The 14,342-nt window shown below is 33.2% G+C and overlaps 2 protein-coding genes across 4 annotated transcripts in view; one reads left to right on the top strand and one right to left on the bottom strand.

The window, feature by feature from the left end:
- LOC128173055 (prolyl 4-hydroxylase subunit alpha-1-like) overlaps positions 1 to 10,222 on the bottom strand; it is a 24,690-nt gene extending 14,468 nt beyond the window's left edge. Inside the window, exons 1-9 of the mRNA XM_052838790.1 lie at positions 10,107 to 10,222; positions 7,811 to 8,010; positions 7,535 to 7,669; positions 6,445 to 6,654; positions 6,167 to 6,223; positions 2,185 to 2,355; positions 1,873 to 1,950; positions 1,087 to 1,192; positions 549 to 595 (exon numbers count right to left, since the gene is read on the bottom strand). Coding sequence (XP_052694750.1) covers positions 549 to 595; positions 1,087 to 1,192; positions 1,873 to 1,950; positions 2,185 to 2,355; positions 6,167 to 6,223; positions 6,445 to 6,654; positions 7,535 to 7,669; positions 7,811 to 8,010; positions 10,107 to 10,128 — 1,026 coding nt within the window. The 5' untranslated portion in view covers positions 10,129 to 10,222. The remainder of the gene's footprint in view (positions 1 to 548; positions 596 to 1,086; positions 1,193 to 1,872; positions 1,951 to 2,184; positions 2,356 to 6,166; positions 6,224 to 6,444; positions 6,655 to 7,534; positions 7,670 to 7,810; positions 8,011 to 10,106) is intronic.
- LOC128173028 (uncharacterized) lies at positions 8,019 to 14,342 on the top strand. 3 transcript variants are annotated; one of them, XM_052838784.1, is made up of 4 exons: positions 8,019 to 8,035; positions 10,229 to 10,288; positions 12,774 to 12,874; positions 13,088 to 14,342. In XM_052838784.1, the coding sequence occupies exons 2-4, from the start codon at positions 10,242 to 10,244 to the stop codon at positions 13,831 to 13,833; spliced, it is 894 nt and encodes a 297-aa protein (XP_052694744.1). In that variant the 5' UTR covers positions 8,019 to 8,035; positions 10,229 to 10,241; the 3' UTR covers positions 13,834 to 14,342. The 3 variants fall into 3 exon arrangements, with proteins under 3 accessions (XP_052694744.1, XP_052694748.1, XP_052694749.1); XM_052838788.1 differs by lacking the exons at positions 8,019 to 8,035; positions 10,229 to 10,288 and adding an exon at positions 10,432 to 10,564; XM_052838789.1 differs by lacking the exons at positions 8,019 to 8,035; positions 10,229 to 10,288 and adding an exon at positions 10,492 to 10,570.

The following is a 14,342-nucleotide window of genomic DNA, read 5'->3' as shown; positions in this document are numbered from 1 at the left end:
CTTGCAATTCTTCTTGAAATCCCTTTGAGAATTTCAACGTAGATTGTGGAATTTCAAGATTTTCCTAATTTTTTCTTCTGTAAAACAATAAACCTGCTTATAAACCTGATCAACATTAAATGGCATAAATTGTAATAAAAAAATCATGTTTATGAAACAAGGAACAATGTATCAAACTTTAATCAATATATATCTTATCCTACATCAATATAAAATCACACTTAGATTAATATATCAAATAAAGATAAAACATCAAGATCAGTTAATTTTGCCAAATCTTATCAAATCTAGTGCAATTTAGGAATTCTAAGTAACTACATCAAATTAAAACCTATATAAAATTGAGAGCGGATTAAAACTATATCAAATTCAAATGTGTATTATACTGAGAGCAATACATGTATATCAAAATCAGACCACTAACAAAATATGAAATTTAAACCTATATCAAATCTAGTGCAAAATATAAAATTTAGATCACAATATAAAATGTAAACATATTATATCAAATTGAAAGCATGAATTGAGAGCATGAATGAATTACTCACCTGTGACTTTTTTATCTTTTTCTTCAACTCATCTACATTGACATCATCTGAATAAAAAGTTGAAAAATTGAATTTAAAAGAAATCCATATCAGGCACGTAGCATCGTTTTTGAAAGTGGGGGGGGGGGGGCCAGTTTCCCCAAATCTTCAAAATCCTAATCCGTCTACCAAAAATTTTCTTTCCCCAACTCATGAAATTCCTAATCCGTAGGGGGGAGGGGTTTGTACCTTCAATTTGACTCCTCATTTCGTTATTTTCATATCTATTTTTTACATACTTCCAAAAAAGTGGGGGGGGGGGGGGGGGGGGGCAACTCCATGTTAATTCACTTTTTTATATGTAAATTTTAAAAAATTTGTTGCTGCAAGAAAAAGTGGGGGTCCAGGCCCCCCCTGATGCTACGTGCCTGCATATTCATTAATAAGTTACTGACAAAAATGAAAGAGGAAGGGAGCTAACTTTGAGTTCTATTAAAATGTCATACAATTGTACATTATCAAGATGAAGTCAGTGACAATAAGAAACAAATGATGATACCTGACACTTTCTGCTTCTTCTTTGGAGGCGCGGTGTCCTCCTTTGGTGCAACAAAGGCTTTAGCTCTCTTCTCCTGACTCTTCTGGACTGCCTTCAGCTGTTTTTCCTGATAATGTTGAAATTTGGCATGTACATACATGTATAGAGTACACCATAATAAACTTGGCAATGCTTTTAAAGATTGAATACTATTTGAATTTTGTGTCAGAAGAAAACAAATTCAATTTTTGTCATTGTGTTGATATTTTAACCAATCATCAAAAATCATTCATTGGACACTTGGAATTATCTTCCATCTTATAGTATTTTTAAAATTATGAATAAGGAGAATTTAAACTGTCTACAATAGATATATCATCTGACATACATGTAATATACTTAAAGCAAGAATGTATCTGTTTCATAAAACACTTATGGGAAACAAGATACTATAATCCAAATTTTATTTGCGTGCAAGAAATTTTTGCGAGGTTCACAACAGCCTCCTCTTTGCCAATATATTTCATCGCAAACTAATCCTTGCCATATTGGTGTAAATAATAACATGGAAGGATAAGGATTTATTGCAAGAACAAGTTGCCTCAAACCAGTTTATCTCCATTAAATCAAAAAATAAAATTGTCGCGAATAAAAGTTGGTTAACGGTAAATTGATGTGATTCCTCTTATACAGCTTAATGCATGAATTTAATTTTTTTTTACTTTAGACATTGGAGAGAGATTTTAATGTACAAAAGTCAAAGGACAATTTGATAAAGATAAAGGAGTATCAATAATCATGTCTCACCTTTTTCTCTTGCTGTATTTTGGCTTTCTTTTGATGAGGTTTAAGGAAGTATTCCCCTGATGCCAACTCTTTGTCAACCTGTTTATCAGTAAAGTAAAATCATACATGGATATGTTAGTGTAATTCACACTGTACGTAGCTTGTTTTTTTATTGAATAAAATGCTTATCAAACAAATTATGGCAGCTACACTGCACAGATATATTTTTACATTTGTCTATATAATGTTTGTATTTTCTAGCACCTGATCTTGCTATCTATATAATTTGTTCTACTTTAAATTACTGTTTGTATGATATATCAAGACTCTGACCTTGCTCTCAGGTTGAGGAGGTGGGAATGGTGTATATGGCTTTTTGACCCTTTTCTTCTTTGGTTGTTTGCGCTTGCTGATATTCTTTGACTTAAACTTGGGTATAAACCTTTCCCAGTTCTCATTTCTTAGCTCTGGATCTTTTGCTAATTCTTTTTTGATCATCAGTGTCTGTAAATAAAATCTGAATTGTTTATACAAAATAAAATTGATGAAAACACTCAATTTACCATAACTACATGTAGACACGAGCCATGACAAAAGATCACACTTTGTGAACACACACACACTATATAAATAGTGCCTCTTTGGGAGGGTAACATTTGAAATTGACAACCCGAAGAAACCATTGTCAACCTCTGCTTCGGGTCGGTTGACAATGGTTTTTGAGGGGTGTCAATTTTAACTGTTATCCTCCCAAACAGGCACTATTTATTAAGGTCTTCCGTTTCCAACGGAAGACCTTATTGTTTTTCTTCGGTTTCTTCTTCCCTATTATTATTATTTTTGTTTTTTTTTCTTACAAATTTTGTGCACGCGAGTTCTCGGAAATGGCTCGGCCGATTTTCATGAAACTTTCAGATCTAATAGATATTGATCTGAACCTTATTGGAAATTTTTTATTTTGATGACGTCACATCTGTTTTAGAGATATTGACGTTTTACCGATTTTTAGAGGGTCAGCTTGTCCGTCAAACTCCTCCTAAACGATATAAGATATCAAATTCAAATTTTCAGGAATTGTAGACGAATGATTGTAGTTTTGTCTAAAGTGAGCTATTTATGTTTGGCGCAAAAGGCGCCGAAGCTCGCTTGGACCCGAATATTGAGATATAAAAAATGTAGTGATTTTTCTTGGTTTTCTTTAATTATCTCTTTTCTCGAAAATATTTTGTTAAGACATGTAGAGCAATTAAAATTTATTTTTACAAGAGCTTTAATTTGAGATCAAGAAAAAGGGGCTGGCCCTTCAAATTAGGGGCCGATAAGGCTCTAAAGTCTTTTGATGATAACTTTTTACTGTAAAATATTTTGTGATACGTCATAGAAGCAATTATGTTTATTCTAACGTTATTCACATATACATGGCAATCATTTACTCCTATATTACGTAATTAGGGATTTTAAGGGGCCAGAAGTCCAAAACTTTGATGCTCAATATCTCTAAATGGAGAAACATTTTGATAAGCAATATTGAACAAAAGATGCTCAAAATATTGAGCTTATCAATCTGCAACAGTAATTTCTTTGTTATGCTGTCCCTGAAAGGAGTTACAGGGTCGGCCCCTAAAACGACCCTCTCCAGATATCTCCAGAACGGTACATAATTTCTAAACACTTGTTTAACAAAATATGTTTGAATTGACACGAGCTTTCATTTAAGATCAAGAAAAAGGGGCTGGCCCTTCAAATTAGGGGCCGATAAGGCTCTAAAGTCTTTTGATGATAACTTTTTACTGTAAAATATTTTGTGATACCTTATAAAAAGAATTATGTTTATTCTAACGTTATTCACCTATACATGGCAATCATTTACTCCTATATTACGTAATTAGGGATTTTAAGGGGCCAGAAGTCCAAAACTTTGATGCTCAATATCTCTAAATGGAGAAACATTTTGATAAGCAATATTGAACAAAAGATGCTCAAAATATTGAGCTTATCAATCTGCAACAGTAATTTCTTTGTTATGCTGTCCCTGAAAGGAGTTACAGGGTCGGCCCCTAAAACGACCCTCTCCAGATATCTCCAGAACGGTACATAATTTCTAAACACTTGTTGAACAAAATATGTTTGAATTGACACGAGCTTTCATTTAAGATCAAGAAAAAGGGGCTGGCCCTTCAAATTAGGGGCCGATAAGGCTCTAAAGTCTTTTGATGATAACTTTTTACTGTAAAATATTTTGTGATACCTTATAAAAACAATTATGTTTATTCTAACGTTATTCACATATACATGGCAATCATTTACTCCTATATTACGTAATTAGGGATTTTAAGGGGCCAGAAGTCCAAAACTTTGATGCTCAATATCTCTAAATGGAGAAACATTTTGATAAGCAATATTGAACAAAAGATGCTCAAAATATTGAGCTTATCAATCTGCAACAGTAATTTCTTTGTTATGCTGTCCCTGAAAGGAGTTACAGGGTCGGCCCCTAAAACGACCCTCTCCAGATATCTCCAGAACGGTACATAATTTCTAAACACTTGTTGAACAAAATATGTTTGAATTGACACGAGCTTTCATTTAAGATCAAGAAAAAGGGGCTGGCCCTTCAAATTAGGGGCCGATAAGGCTCTAAAGTCTTTTGATGATAACTTTTTACTGTAAAATATTTTGTGATACCTTATAAAAACAATTATGTTTATTCTAACGTTATTCACATATACATGGCAATCATTTACTCCTATATTACGTAATTAGGGATTTTAAGGGGCCAGAAGTCCAAAACTTTGATGCTCAATATCTCTAAATGGACAAACATTTTGATAAGCAATATTGAACAAAAGATGCTCAAAATATTGAGCTTATCAATCTGCAACAGTAATTTCTTTGTTATGCTGTCCCTGAAAGGAGTTACAGGGTCGGCCCCTAAAACGACCCTCTCCAGATATCTCCAGAACGGTACATAATTTCTAAACACTTGTTGAACAAAATATGTTTGAATTGACACGAGCTTTCATTTAAGATCAAGAAAAAGGGGCTGGCCCTTCAAATTAGGGGCCGATAAGGCTCTAAAGTCTTTTGATGATAACTTTTTACTGTAAAATATTTTGTGATACCTTATTAAAACAATTATGTTTATTCTAACGTTATTCACCTATACCTGGCAATCATTTAATCCTTTATTACGTAATAAGGGATTATAAGGGGCCAGAAGTCCAACACTTTGATGCTTAAAATCTCTAAATGGAGAAACATTTTGATAAGCAATATTGAGCAAAAGATGCTAAAAAATTAAGCTTAACAATATGCAACCATATTTTATGTGTGATACGGTCCTTAAAAGGAGTACAGGGTCGGCCCCTAAATTGACCCTCTCCAGATATCTACAGAACGGTACAGAATTTCAAACACTTGTTGAACAAAATGTGTTTGAATTGACAAACACATTCATATGAAATCATAAAAAAAGGGGCTGGCCCTTCAAATAAGGGGCTAAGGGGGCTCTAAAGACTTTTATTGATAAATATTTACTGTGAAATATTTTTTGATCCGTTATAGAGGCAATTATGTTTATTCTAACGTTATTTACCTATAGATGGCAATGATCATTTACTCCTACGTTACGTAATTAGGGATTTTAAGGGACCAGAAGTCCAAAACTCTGATCCTCTATATCTCAAAATGGAGGACATTCCGAAAAGCAGTATTTAACAAAAGATACTCAAAATAATGTGCTTAACAATGTACAACCATATATTGTTTGTTATCTTGACCCTAAAAGGAGTTTAGGACCAGATATCGAAACGATTTCCCACATATATCTCAAAAACGATAACCAATTTCTAAACACTTATTAGCAGTACACAAAAATACCTTTTAACTAAAATGAATGAAAAGGAGCTGATCCCTTAAAAAAGGGACACAATAGGGGTAGATAGTCTTTCACCCATTACTCTTAGACCCCGCTTCCATTTCCAGATACGTTTCGTTGACGAAGATCAAGAGCAAGGTCATTCCGTATTCTAAAAATCGGACGGAAGACCTCCTCGTTGCTCGCAACGAGATCGTGTCTAGTTTTATTATACTGAATGTCTTAATATTAGAGAATTTTTTACTGCTTTTATATAGAAATGACGTGAATTCTACGCAGAACCGTACGTGCATAATTTACGCGCATGTAACAATTCGTTGTGTTGCCTGTTCTAGGTGTGTTGCTAATGCTGAGGGTAATAGAACGGATTATCAACTGTGTCTTAACCAATCAGATTTCAGTATTTAACATGAAAGTATAATAAAATAAAATACACACCTTGATATTGTAGATTGGATGAATATTCTTCATAGTATCTTCAACAATTTTTCTAACCTAAATGAAATATAAAAGTAAGGAATGATTTACAAACTAAAAAATGTATACAGGAAATTGAAAGACATTTACCATTAACTCTTACATAATAAAACAAACAATGATGTGATTTAAAGATAACAAAACTGAAAACAACAGAATGCTCTCTCTCTCTCTCTCTCTCTCTCTCTCAAATAATTAAGATGTAGAAAGAAGCAGTCATCCTTATTGAAGTAAACAACCTCTCTTAATCCTTTATACGGCCCAAGAGCTGACACTGTGTTTCCTTGAACAAGAATATAACAGTCTGTCAGAATTTCAATGGCTTTCAGGGTAGATCCATTTGGTCCAATCAGGCGCTGTCGTCTTTTCACAAATCTTTCCTTGTTCCTTGTCAGAGAACCAATCTTGATGATGTCACATGCAGTGTCGTCCTCCAACACCCTCACAGCCTGAAAGGATGGATGACAAAATTCGTTAGCAGATAAAATAACTATATAGTGTGACATGGTTTGCAATGACCTTACAACTTCAAATTTGAAGGCTTTTCAAGAATTTCTTCTAATTTTCTAGACCATAAATACAAACCTACTGGTATATGGGTGAGGAATAATATTACTTATTAGGTTTGTTACTGGATGTTTAAAGAAATTTGTGGGGTCGGTAAAGTCCATAGAAAGCGAGGCGGAGCCGAGCCTTCTATGGACTTTAACGACCCCACAAATTTCTTTAAACAGTCAGTAACAAACCTAATAAGTGTTTTGTTTTGTCGAGGACCTAAAGTTTGATATGTAAACAAACGTTTGTGTAGAAAATCAGTTCAAATAACGTTACGTCCGCCATGTTGCGCTATAAATTTTGACGCTTGCCTTTTAAAGAAATTTGTAAGGCAGCCACGTGACGCGTTTCATCCAATGACGTCGAGACATTCTAGTCCGAGGCAAAACAATGCTATATATGTTATACCAGGTATATTTTTTACAAAGCAACAGCAAAATAAAATATAGAAACAAAAATTATTTGAAACTAAATCCTCTTAATTGTACATGTATTTTAAACTCCTAATTTCCGAATTGTTAAAAGAAAAATATTAAAATATCCAAAGAGAATTCCTTAGAATCAAACACTTTTAAGCACTTTGTATTGTTTTCAAAATCTTCAGAGTTCAGTGTAAAATTTAAAGAGTGTTAAGACTAATTGACTTTCAAAATCGTTCATGAACTATGTGTGAACATATCCATAAACATGTTTTATTTAGTAAGTTAACCATTAAATATGAAAACAAATATGGTCTAAATATCATAATCATTTAATTGAGAAAAATGAAAATACCTGTTCATATGGAACACTCCTGGCCAAGAGTTTCAGCAGGTCTCTGGCTTTGATTATAATATAGGGGTCCCATGTCTTCTTTGTTGTTCTTACAGTCATACTCCCTTCCACCAAATCCAACTCTGCCTTGATATTCTATCAAATAAAGAATATTTTTAAGAAATATTCATTACATATACATGTGTATTTATAAAGTATTTCCTCCTTTTTATAGAGAAGAAAGCGTTTATTTATTAATTTTAGAACAAAAATCCTTGATAACAAATTGGAACTTACATGGTCTCCTAGAGTTTTCTTCACAAGTGGCCAGCACTCATTTATATAATTTTCTCGATACTTTGGGAAAAGTGTGGCAAAGGAACTTTCACTGACTACGCCATGTGGATTTTGTTCCTTAGAGATTCCTGGCTCTTTCCATCCATCTGGAACCTCCAATAGTTCTTCTTGATTTACAGTCTTTTTCCCTTTCTGTTTACCTGATACAGAAAATAGATATACCAGGTAAATACATATAACACTAGTGAATAATTGTATAAAACACTATCATTTAATATTATTGAGGGCCCTTGATTGGTCATTAAAGAGTATAACTCAGCTGTACTTTTAATATATATTCTGCATATATATCAATAATAACAAGTACAGTGTAACTTCGTTATCTCGAACTAGATGGGCTTGTTTAAAAACTTTAAGATATCTGAGTATTCGAGAAATCGAGAGTAAAATACTTACATGTAAAAAATAAGTGGTTGGACTTACAGACCACATCGACATATCCATTGTATTAAAGATATGAGTGTTCGAGATATCGAAGTTCAACTATATATACATTATATACACAAAAGGGGTCAAAACACCCACTCAATATGTTAAAAACAAAATCTGAAACAATCATTTACTGATATTCTATCGATATTTTCATTCTGTAATGTGGACATATTAAGCATAGGCATAGCCCATTAACCCTAAACTCTAGTGTTCCATTCAGAACACTCCTTCCTTTTACAGAATACATCTCAGCTAACTTAAATATCCCCATATCAATATAAGCATGACTGCCGAAAAAAGATCAACAGGGGCTGACAAATACATTTTTAAAGCACTTTTAATACTTTTTATGTAGTATTAATATATTATTTTATTAACAGTTTTGGGTGTTTTAATAATTTTTTTTACCTTAGGTGAATGTACGAGATAATAGGTGAGAAGCACACACGCTACACAACTGTGGTTTCAATAAGGCCGCAGAGATGTTAAAAATAAAGGTGAAATGAATCTTCAGTGAGTTCTTGAATTTAAACTAATTATATCTAATCATATTAGGCCTTATTTTTTAAAAAAGTTCTAGGCTTTAACAGACACACATCTATTTTTAACATCAGTTATGGCGGCGTACATGGAGACGGTGTGCACAGCTAAAAGAAGTTGAACATAGAATAAACAGCCCAAATTGATGTAAAATTGCCATTTTATAATTATTTATCTATTAACAGAGTATAATCAAAACAGTTTTTGCAATTAAACGCTCCAACAAAGATTAAATTAGTTTTAAACATTTCGATAAACAAACACAAGAACAGTAGTAATAAAGAACACTAGTAAGAATTTCATTTCATTATGATAGCCTGTGCTGCACCTGGAAAGAGAAACATGTCAAAATCCTATCGTGGTGTATAATTTAAGCACCCCTAGATGTAAAGAATTTTTTAGAAATAAAAAGTGCGTATTATATTCGACAAAATACGGTACTTTCATTTTCAGTACACGTGAAAGTTTAAAAAGTCACTTGCCCAAGGGCAGGTCCCTACCGTTATTTAATTTACTTGCCCGACCGTAAAATTACTTGCCCCGGGCGTCGGGCAATCGGATTTGTCAGCCCCTGGATTAAGTAAGAAGAGGTCATGATCAATCTGATTATAGTGCTTGCTAGTCATTCATCCATGTTTTCCAACACACTGAATGACACTCATCATAAAAAGTCTGCAAATCAAAGCCCGATCAGAAAAGCAAATGCTTGCATGAAAATTCCCTACTCCTACAACATCTTTTTTGCTGGACCTCACAAGATCCTGCTCATGTGAACAGGTTTTTGTTTGCTGTATTAAAGGTTCAGCGCACTAAACACACAACTGCTGACCTATCTACAGGGGAATTTGGAATTATGGCTGACCCTAGAGCTACAATTATCTGGTTTTAATATGAATAATCATGTTTTGTGCTGTTAATTGCAAGTTTTATTCAAATGCATGGAACCATCTACAACTCTATTGTTCTAAATCTAAGACCAAGCACCTGAGCACTGAGTCACTGACCCTTATAAGGTATAAATTTAATAAATGTTGATAGATCTTCTCCAAAACATTCAAGTCTTACGATATATAGTTTTATATTTTGAAACATCCAAATCAAAACCTGTGCTCGATTTTAACACTGTTTAAATAAACCATACTGAAACAAACGCATGGTTTTAACATTAGCTTACACATTCTACGCCTATAAATATCTAAATGTAGGTTTGAAGTACTATAATTGAAATAGAGTTTTGAGAAAGTAATTAAGCTAGGTAATTTACCTTTATTTACGGGAAAATCCATTTCTTTTTACAATGCTGTGAACAGTTCGGGTTGTTTTTTCCATGCAACATCAAACTGGAAATACTTGTGGATTACTAAATTTAAAACCCTATATATATAGGTTCTAATCCGGAATGGCGTCGTTGGCTGCTCGAAAAGGACATACTTTGGGAAGATGGGCGTAAGTAAATAAAAGTTTGGTGCTAAAAAAATCTAAATGATTATGTTTGAGAAGTTTTAAAAAAGGTATTCAGACATTAATTATCAATTATGCTACTATACGCGAGTGACTACCAAACTATATGTAGGTCAATACATGTACATGCAGACGTGCATTTACTGCATGACCCATTTAATGACCCCAACCAGAGACATACTAGTAAGTTATTTATGTCTCTGCCCCAACTGCCCAAAGGACTATCATGGCTGCAGGGAATCTCCTGAAATCCTGGTCAACGTAAGGGTTAATATCTTTGTTGAAATTACCTTTAACTGTTTAATTTATATATAGGGGAAAGAGAGGTAAATTATAGATACATGGGATAAGTATGAAAAAAAATGTTTTACATACATTATAATTAGCATCTTGTGCATATACATTAAAATAATCAGGTCAGTGTTATTACATTATACAACTTCAAGCAATATGTATAAAGTAATGGCTATCTCCAATAATTCATTTATGGTTCTTTAATTATTATGAGGTGATCAAATACAATCAAATCCAAATAAAAATAATAAACATGATAAAGCCCAAAGGTTTGATCACCACATGGTTTTTAAAGAATGATTGCGTTATCACTTTTCTTTCTAATTTTTAGCAATAAACTGGGCGACTGAATGTTAAAATAATCATTGTTGAAATGTATATAGGAGTACTGTATATTATTATAAAATTGATTTGCAGTGTTATCACATAGACAAAGACACTGAAAAATGTAAATATATACATGTTTATTATATCTCACTGAATATATTCTGTGTAAAGTTACAATGTTTCTAAACTTGGAATACCTCTGAAGTAATCCAAGTCGCAATGTTAAATTCAAAGTCTGATAACTCTAATTTGTTTACATGTACCTTCAATAAAATCTGCATTGCAAACAATCTGACTAAAGCACAGATCTCTATTATATGCTATTGCATAGATATGCGATAGCGTATAATAGAGGTCTGTGTTTTAGTCAGGTTGCATTGCAGACAAAGTTTTCTTCGTTATAATAAAATACCTGCCTGTTTACTGACTATTAGGACGATAGCAAGTTTATTGTCCCCCTCGACAGCAACTATTTCTCTTGGCTTTGCCTGATGAAAAAGTTGCTGTTTCGGGGGACAATAAACTTGCTATCACCCCAATAGTCTGTGACTAGGTATATAGTATATAATATACTTATTTGAATCAGACAAATTGCCTGCATGAAGGAACATCATGAAAGTTTTTATGTACATCATGTACATGCAGTTAATTTAAATTTTCATGTAGGGAGAGGGCGAATTAAGTTTTTATAACTTGTGCCCAATCCCATTGTAATATATAATGCAATAAAATATGTATAAATCAACTTTTCATGTCATATATAGTTGCTTCAGTATTATTTTTGTGGATTTGTGTTGATGGGGTTATAAATTGCTGAGACATTCTTTATTTTTACACCATGCACGGATTTGAAGGGGGTAATAAATATGTCTTGGAACCCCCACCCCTGCAAACTCAAATATCTGTTGGACCCCCCCCCCCCCCCCCCATTCTTAAAAAAATTTCTGGATCCACAGTTGTACCATTCTCTATATCAAACCAGTCAGTGAAAATTTCAAATCTCCTCATGCAGTTTCAGTGTCACAAAATATTGTGGATCTTGGTTGTGTTTCTAATAGAAGTCTAATCAAAACCAAGACAGTGTTTGTTGATAAAATTTTATACATATTTATTATAACAACAATAAACAATGTACATTGTGCCAATGGTCAGTCCTTCCTCTCATTCACTTATTTTTTACCTCTCACCTTAAATGTATTAAGCTACATACATGTAGTTACATGTACATTAGGGCATCTGTTGGGGTACCCTGTTATTAGGCTGCATATAGTCACTGTTGTTCAGTGTCAGGACACCTAATGCATCTTGTAATCTACTAGGTTCCTAATTAGGGCACTAATTAAGCTTCGTTGTCAGAGCCTTTAAAGTTATAAAATCCACTCTTTGTCTTCATAACAAGATTTAAAAATACCCACTAACATGTACCAGAAAGCATTACATTGCTATGGTTTAGTTCAAGCAAAATAAACATTCAGTGTTTTACTCAATTAAATATATATATAGCATCCCAAAACTCTTATTCCATGCATGGCCAAATCAATGAAATATGATTAGTAAACATGAAATTACTCCTTTATGAAATGAGTAATTTCTACTAACATGCATCAGTTTTTTTATATGCTCAATGCAGCAATTTATAAGCACTTGTATTTTACATTGTCTGTTTTTTATTGTTTGTTTCACCTGTTTCACTGAGAAAACTCTTCCCAAATGAAATCAGGTCAGGATTTGTCAGTTTATAAACTTGCTTGTACCAACTGACTAAAATCTACCTATTACAGGTATTCATAGCATGAACCTATGCTTCATACAGATCTGTACTTTACATGGGTAATAAATTTTATTTTAGGATTGCAAAGCAGCTTGCTTACACAAAAACTGCAATTAGTCCAGTCCAGATGAGGATAGATATCCCTGGAGGTCTGGCATATGAATCCTTCAGTTCAATGGGTAAGGATTGCTGTTGTAAAAACTACAAGGAAATCTTATATGTAGAACCAAACTCAAGCTCATTCACAAAGTAATTGATTATATTCAGTGACATGATAATTTTGAAATAAGAATTTCATTTGCTATACCATTAGAAAAAATTATATTATGAACACTGATGATAAAATTTTAGCTTGATATTAAACCTAGCAATGGTTTTTTTTTCATTTTTAGATGGTCGACCTTTGCCTCAGAGCCTCTTCCTTTTGTTTGAGTCGGCTCGATCGTATGCATTTTGGCCAGTCAGTAGTAAAACGGGGCCTTTGGTGGACAGTCACTTACTTCTGAAAGACTATCTTTATTTCATTGCATCTGCTAGATTAGACATCAACAGAAAATTCTATGAAGAAGCCTCTCCTAAATTTCCACTCTCCATCACTAAAACATTTGACTATATAGGAAAATCCTCTTCAGCAATTACCAGTGTTTTGGAATGTCCGTCCCAACCATTTTCTTACGCCACTTGCAGAATTCAAACTGTTTTGGTTGATTCCAAAACAAGAAAGCCATCACCCTTTCCTGATTGGTGGAGAGAAAAGTATGCCCCATTTGTACAAGGGGGGCAATCCATGATCATGCATCATCTAGAGAAACCAAGAACTGTTGAAACTTATCAAACTAAGGTGTCTTATTCGGATATTGATGCCTACCTGCACACAAACTGGACGAGTTATGTTGGGTTTTGTTTGGAAGCTTTCTATGAAAGTGTGTTTAGGAACCAGAACAAATCCTTTGATGGACAGGTAACTGGAAAGTGTTTGAAATCTTTTGAGGCTGGGTTTAGGAAAGAGTCATCGATGGGGGATGAATTAAATGTGTATTCATGGGTGTCTGATCAAGACAAAAGAGATATTCAGTTTGAAATCAAGCACAATGATGACATTTGTTTACATGCAAGAATGGAATATTATGAAACTTAGTTATTGTGTTCACTAAAAGGCTAATTTATTAAAATTGATATATTTTCTTGACTTGAATTCTCGTAAATATTGATCTGCTGAATCTTCTTAGAAAGTAGCATATAATTAGAAGGACTGACAAAAATCACAAATTTGTTGAATTTCTGGATCAATTGGAAGGATTGTCCTGCTAATTCTTCTGCCCATTTGGAAGGTTATTTTAAAATTGTAATATTAATATCATAATTATAATCCAACATTAGTAATGTCAAATTTAGACTGCATTATTAATTTATTATTCTACGGTCAATTTTTCCGAGACAAACCTCTAAATATTTACTTAAATCTTACCTTTACAGACAATCATTATTGTATAAAAAACACAATGCGTAATATGTGTATATATGTTATAATTTTATTTGCAGTGACATATAGGCCCAATGGGCCGGGTGTTTCATTATCTATTTTGTATTACATATTTGTAATTTGTTATAACACATATCACTATAATAAATTATTTACTTACTTAC

Source organism: Crassostrea angulata, chromosome 1 (assembly GCF_025612915.1).
Source record: "Crassostrea angulata isolate pt1a10 chromosome 1, ASM2561291v2, whole genome shotgun sequence".
Lineage (NCBI taxonomy): Eukaryota > Metazoa > Mollusca > Bivalvia > Ostreida > Ostreidae > Magallana > Magallana angulata.
The sequence above is the reverse complement of the archived record's forward strand: the minus strand, read 5'-3'. Positions and strand labels throughout refer to the sequence as shown.

What these genes read in the sequence shown, in the direction of transcription:
- LOC128173028 (XM_052838784.1), top strand. Translation starts at nt 10,242, where the DNA reads ATGGCGTCGTTGGCTGCTCGAAAAGGACATACTTTGGGAAGATGGGC. An exon ending in CATACTTTGGGAAGATGGGC is followed by an intron (nt 10,289 to 12,773) that starts GTAAGTAAATAA and finishes ATTTTATTTTAG; the next exon opens with GATTGCAAAGCAGCTTGCTT. An exon ending in TGAATCCTTCAGTTCAATGG is followed by an intron (nt 12,875 to 13,087) that starts GTAAGGATTGCT and finishes TTTCATTTTTAG; the next exon opens with ATGGTCGACCTTTGCCTCAG.